At 44.0% G+C, this 6,563-nt stretch overlaps 1 protein-coding gene across 1 annotated transcript; it reads left to right on the top strand.

Annotated features, from left to right (window-relative positions):
* Window positions 1–1,479: 1,479 nt before the first annotated feature.
* On the top strand, window positions 1,480–6,131 carry LOC136552731 (protein STRUBBELIG-RECEPTOR FAMILY 7-like). Its single transcript, XM_066544296.1, has 16 exons — window positions 1,480–1,716; window positions 2,197–2,329; window positions 2,429–2,500; window positions 2,597–2,665; window positions 2,764–2,835; window positions 2,918–2,986; window positions 3,082–3,153; window positions 3,241–3,306; window positions 3,385–3,450; window positions 3,534–3,856; window positions 4,025–4,317; window positions 4,457–4,728; window positions 4,802–4,934; window positions 5,317–5,447; window positions 5,589–5,745; window positions 5,848–6,131. Exons 1-16 carry the CDS (start codon window positions 1,632–1,634, stop codon window positions 5,983–5,985), a joined length of 2,151 nt encoding a protein of 716 aa, XP_066400393.1. The 5' UTR covers window positions 1,480–1,631; the 3' UTR covers window positions 5,986–6,131.
* Window positions 6,132–6,563: the final 432 nt, after the last annotated feature.

Raw genomic sequence — 6,563 nt, 5'->3', positions numbered from 1 at the left:
ACCTACGTAGGACCGGCTCCCATCTCTCTCAAAAAACCCACTCCGCTCATCCTCCAGCCCCCTTCTCTCACCATGGCTTCCGTTCCATCGGACGCGACGCGCCTCTGCCAGAGCAGTGCCCCCGCCCCCGCACACGCTGCACCTCTCCTGAGTCGCGTGCGTGCCCCAGGCTGCGCCGCACTCTATCCCTCATCGCGCCTCCATTCATTGTCGTGCCCCACTTTGAGATTCGAGCGGCGAGATCCGAGCGCCTCTATCCTTCTCCGGCGCTAGCTCGTGCAAGACCTGCGGCCTCCCCCTTCTGTCTCCACGTCGACGAGCCTCCATTCGTCCAAGTAGGAAGAAGATGCTGCGCTGAAAGATTGTTGCAAGGGTATGTTGTAAGTGTTTCATGTGTTTCATACGCATGTTGCAAGTGTTTCATCGGGATGTTGCAAGTGTTTCACACGCATGTTGTAAGTGTTTCAAATGTTTCATATGGATGTTGCAGGTGTTTCATATGAATGTTGCAAGTGTTTTATTTGAATGCTGTAAAAGTATATCAGTGATGTTGCATGTGTTGCAATGGATACACACGTATGTTGCAAGTGTATGTTTTAAATGTTTAATCTATTCCGGGCGGATGTTGCGGCTGCTTTATTTGGATGTTGCAAAATAATCTGGATGTTCCATGTGTTACAATGTCTTCACATGTATGTTGCAAATTTATGTTCCAAATGTTTTATTTATTTTCAAACGCATGTTGTAAATGTTTTTCTCTGGATGTTGCAAAATTAGTTCTGGAGATTGCAAAAGTACATATGCTTTTCAAATTCCCACGTGCGCGTGCAAAACAGAGCGAGCGGAACGGCGTGCGTGCATGGAAAGGAACGAGCGGGACGGTCCCACAGGGCCCCGACGCGCGTGCAACGGAGCGGGCAGGGTGGCGCGTGAAACGAAGTAGGGCGGGGCGGATCTGCCACAAGTCTGAGCAAACGGGGCAGAGGAGGGAGCTACGTCCGAACACGACATCTCGTATGGACGTCCGGATGCTAGGTGTTCCGTTGCAAATTTGGTTTACTTCTCCATGTTCCATACTATGCCTTTTTTGTAAAGTAAAATAAAATAATTTCTGTTTTTGCTCTCCTATTTCAGCACGCCTTTCCTTTTTTATTCGAAGCCAAATGAAATCTCATCCCAATAATCTAGAACACTAATTACACTGCTCTAACAACCCCAGCGTCGTCATCAGCCGTCGAAATCTCGCATTTACTCCTCCACTCTCCAACACGCGAAAAGCAAAACACCAGACGCAGTCAGCGAAATATTTACTTCGGTTCGCTTGGCTTATAAGCATAGTTTATTAACTAATGAATATTATTTTTCCTTCACACTAAACCAAGCATAATTTATCAACTAATGAACATTATTTTTCCTTCACACTAAACCAGGCTTATAAACGAAACCGGACCAAGCGAACAGCGCAGAGAGACGAGCAGCACCGCAAGCATACAAAAAGAGTGGAACGAAAAAGGAGACCTTTTTTTTGCATATAAAAGTTGGTCTTGTTTCTTGGAGCCTGCAGAGGAGTGGTGCAGCGGTGAAGGGGCAGTAGCAGGAGGAGGGCATAGGAGGGGAGAGGAGCGGCAGACATGGCTGGGGCGGCCGTTGGGGTCGTGGTGCTGTTCTTGGCTGCAGCTTCATTTGGGGTTAATGCCAACACGGACTCGAATGATGGTGAGTGTGTTCTGCTCCTTTTAGTAGTTTTCTTCTTCTTCTCTCAAAGCACTCTTGGCTTCCGCGCATCAAGAAACGATGCATTTCGTCATGGTTTAGTTTGGTATTCTCAGCCATAAATGGATGCGAAAGGCTCCTTCTTGTCTGTATCCCCCCTGCTCTGGTCAGTCCATTGAGTCCGAAGAACAAGAAGTACGGGTTCTGAAATTTCGGGTTGGCATATATGACTGGTTTCGTGAAATTTCGGTTCATGTACAGGCTTGCTGTCCACAACTCCATAGGAAATTTTCTTGTTGAATCAGTGAAGTTGACCAAGGGAATGCTATCCCTTCATTTTGCTACTTGCGAATGCGAACATCTTAGTTCTTTTAAGAAAAATGTTGTAGAACAGCAAAATATGACTGAAATCTACCATGTTACCTGAAACATCAATCCTCCGTTGTTACTGATTTGTCCCAAACCTTGTTCTTGCATGTGCAGTGAATTCCCTCAACGTCTTCTACAGAACCATGAATTCGCCACCGCAGCTGACGAACTGGGTGTCCCAAAATGGGGATCCCTGTGGGCAGTCGTGGCTGGGGGTCACCTGCTCGGGTTCCAGAGTGACAGCAATGTGAGTTAGCTGAAACCTTCAGAAGGGTTGGTTGTTTTTGTGTCACGGCAATCGATCCTTCTCGACTGATTTTCCTTTTTCCTGAATAATGCTCAACAGAAACTTATCTGGGATGCGGCTTAACGGCACCTTGGGCTACAACATGAACCAGCTGACTTCACTCGTTCAGCTGTAAGAGATATCTCACATGCTCTTAAATCTCAATGCGTGGATGGTTACAGACAACATGCCATTGTTCGGTCTTAATCTAACTTTGGAGTTCTGCAGGGATATGAGCAACAATAATCTTGGTGGCAGTGACATTCCTTATAATCTTCCTCCGAATCTCCAGAGCTTGTGAGTCATGTACTCATGTTTGTATGTGTACCTCATCATTCCTATTTATGTTTTAAAAAATATTTTTGAGGTCTTACATAGAACTACCTGGTATGCAGAAATCTTGAAGGAAATAACTTCACTGGGACAGTACCTTACTCCATCTCCCAGATGGTTGCACTTAGGAATTTGTAAGTTGCCTATTGGGATTTGTACTAAGCTGTTTTCTTCGACAAGATTTGGCCAAATTATATCTTTCACTCCTTGCTGTAGAAATCTTGGTCATAATCAGCTCTCGAACATCAATGATATGTTTAGTCAGCTCACAAATTTAACAACGCTGTGAGTGACTTTCTTTCTGACTGCTTATGCATGCTGTTGTCTTCATTGCTCCACAATCCACAGTGGTAAACATGAACCAACTGTTCAATTTCCAGGGATCTATCATACAACATATTCTCTGGTAATATTCCACAAAGCTTTAACTCCTTGACAAGTTTGAAAACACTGTGAGTACTCCACATGTTCTGTTCAACTTCATCAATTGGAAAAAACATCACATGGTTACTTACAAATCCAATCTCCCCTCTTGTCAGTTACCTTCAAAACAACAAACTTAGCGGCACAATAGATGTTCTCACCAATCTTCCTCTTAATGACTTGTAAGTTGACATGCTTACCACCTACTCCAATTACAGTACAAGTTTAATTTCTTAATGCACATTTAACAATCCTTGCAGAAATGTCGAAAACAACCAATTCACCGGTTGGGTACCTGATAAACTAAAGGGAATCAATAATCTCCAGTAAGTACCTTTACTGCAACTATTGCGGCGATTGCTATTTAACCATTTGGGATGGATACAACAATCTAGTCGTCTTTTTACAGGACAAGTGGAAACTCGTTTAACAATGGCCCTGCTCCACCACCTCCACCATCAACACCAACACTATCACCACCATCACCAAATACCCCTCCTCCCTCCTGGCGACCTGCTGTTCCAAGTACTGCTGGTAAAGGTACCCCAGCCGAAGATGGTGGCAAACACTCCAAACTTGATGGTGGTGCAGTAGCAGGAATCGTAATATGTTTGCTGGTTGTTGGCGCAATAGTTGCATTCCTTGTGATCAAAAGGAAATCTTGGAGGTTATCACAGGGACAAGACCCTGAACAAAATGAACCTCTCAGCCCTCTTGCTTCTGGACTTAAACGTAAGTATGACAGTAGTTGTGTCTTCATCTTATTGCTGCTGTTCTAGTAGGAACCACAAGCTCATATCTTTAAAGATGAATTGTGCAATTTCTCCCTTCTGTATTCTTTTTCTTGTGGAAGATGATTACATAATGTGTTATCCTTGTGCCTAAAACCATGCTATTCAGAGATGAAATCGATCAAATCTATCAAAATCATATCGACAATTGGCAAAGAAGAATTGCAGAAGACTGTTTCGATGAGTTTGAAGCCTCCAACAAAAATCGACCTGCGCAAGTCCTTCGATGAAAATGATACCACTAACAAGTCCATCTCAAGGAAAGTAAGTTTGTCTTCCATCACAATACCTGCATACACAGTGGCAGACCTTCAGGTGGCAACAGGCAGTTTCAGTCCTGACAGTCTTATCGGTGAGGGATCGTTAGGCCGTGTTTACAAAGCAAAATTCGGTGATCAGAAGGTATATGGCTAATTCTTACATGTTCAAACCAATTATTAGGCTATCATATGTTGATGATATGCTTCATTTCAGTTTCATGATTTTCAAATTATGATCCAAACTATTACGATATCATCACTTTCTGGATGGTAAATTTCAGGTCATGGCTATAAAGAAAATAAACTTTTCTGCATTTCCAAGCCATCCTTCAGATTTGTTCGTTGAGTTGGTTGCAAACATTTCAAGGCTGAATCATCCAAACCTTGCTGAGCTTGCTGGTTACTGCTCAGAGCATGGACAATGCTTGCTGGCATATGAATTCTACAGAAACGGTTCTCTCCATGACTTCCTTCATCTGAAGGATGAACGCAGCAAGCCATTGTCTTGGAACAACCGTGTCAAGATTGCGCTTGGATCTGCAAGGGCATTAGAGTAAGTGGTGCAGCCTTTTCACCACCCTTTTTTTTAGAACTGACAGGTTATGGTAACCATATGAACTTTTCAGGTACCTACATGAGACTTGTTCACCCTCTGTGGTGCACAAGAATTTCAAGTCATCTAACATTTTATTGGATGGTGAGCTGAATCCCCACCTCTCTGATTCTGGGTTTGCAGGCCTTCTTTCAAACCAGTTCCAGGTACTTTTAATACATCTGTGATTGACTTCTCTGCAGAAGAAATGCTTTACATTATTATTTCTTTGTGGAAGTACCTAGTGTTTTTAATGATATATAATTATGTATGAAGTTCATACTATTCAATTACAAAATGCTACATCAAGTCACCAAGAAGTAAAGTAGCAAGCATAGATTATCATTACAGTAACAGAACTGAAGAGATTCGGGATCTTATGGCTAGCACAATAGTTCTGCATACCTAGCTGCAAGCTAAGCTTTGATCAACAAGCTATATGATACCAAGTTGAGCTCAACATAACTTTATAGCACGAGTGCTAATTTAAGGAATGTTAGTGTTAAGCTTTCTGCACAAGATTACTAAATATATAAGCAACAATTTCAGGAATCAGATGAGAACTCAGGATACAGAGCTCCTGAGGTGACCTTGTCTGGTCGGTACTCCCTGAAGAGCGACGTGTACAGCTTCGGAGTCGTCATGCTAGAGCTTCTGACTGGCCGGAAACCGTTTGACAGGTGAACACAGATCAATCCGCCGCAGCATACCTTCTTTTCCTCTCTCGCATTTGTTCTGAAGTGCCACAAGAACAATCTGAGACAGGTAATTCTAGTTGTAGCAACACCTGTAGTCAGCACTTTCTCTCTGAACTTTTGCAGGTCCCGACCGCGGCCTGAGCAGTCACTAGGCCGATGGGCAACTCCACAGCTGCACGACATCGACGCGCTGGACCAGATGGTAGACCCCGCGCTGCAAGGGCTGTACCCGTCCAAATCCCTCTCCCGCTTCGCCGACGCCATCGCGCTATGTGTTCAGGTGAAAAATTATCTTCAGTGCATCCAGCTCTCATTGCCCCCATATGTGAGCAACAATTCTGACACTGCTGAAATGTGGACGCTGGTTCCTGGCTTCCTGCAGCCCGAGCCGGAGTTTCGGCCGCCGATGTCCGAGGTCGTGCAGTCGCTGGTGCTCCTGGTGCAGAGGGCGAACATGACGAGGATGCACGAGAGCCAGTCGCGGCGGCACGGCGAATCCGGCGGGGACTACGAGTTTTGAGCGAGACGAAGCTGTGCCTGCCTTGTGAATACACAAGTATTTTATGAAAACAAAAATGTATTCAGAGAGCTTTATTTGCGTGCTCGGCGGACAGCGGCTGTGTAAATCAGTGTCGTTTAAAGACGCAATTTGCCGCGCTACTGCTTCATGCTGAGAGTGTTCGGCCAGTATTATTTCAGCACTGTTCAAGCTAGAATTTACTGTTTACGCTGGAAGATTGTGAAAGAGAAAACACTGTTCTGACTAGAAGAAAAAAACGAACCAGCCAGTCGAATATCACCAGCCGAACACTGCCGTTGATCGCAATCGGTGTCGTTTCCTGACATTTTTTTTCTAAAGGCAAATAGTTATAAACTCTCCTTGAGAGTTTTCAGAGTAAGTTGGTTTCAAATGTTTACATTTAAGTTTGAATTAGATAGGTACTAGTTCAAAATAGGTATTGTCTGAAATAAGTATTGGTTCACGTTTCCTTTGCCTCGCAGGTATTTGGTTTTGCTAAATACACTCCCAAAACATTTGGAATGAAAACTTTTGGTTGGGATTTCGATGTAAAGGAGGATAATTATGACTAGAGTTTG

Source organism: Miscanthus floridulus, chromosome 4 (assembly GCF_019320115.1).
Source record: "Miscanthus floridulus cultivar M001 chromosome 4, ASM1932011v1, whole genome shotgun sequence".
Lineage (NCBI taxonomy): Eukaryota > Viridiplantae > Streptophyta > Magnoliopsida > Poales > Poaceae > Miscanthus > Miscanthus floridulus.
Note: the sequence above shows the minus strand (reverse complement) of the source record. Positions and strands in the feature narration are given on the sequence as shown.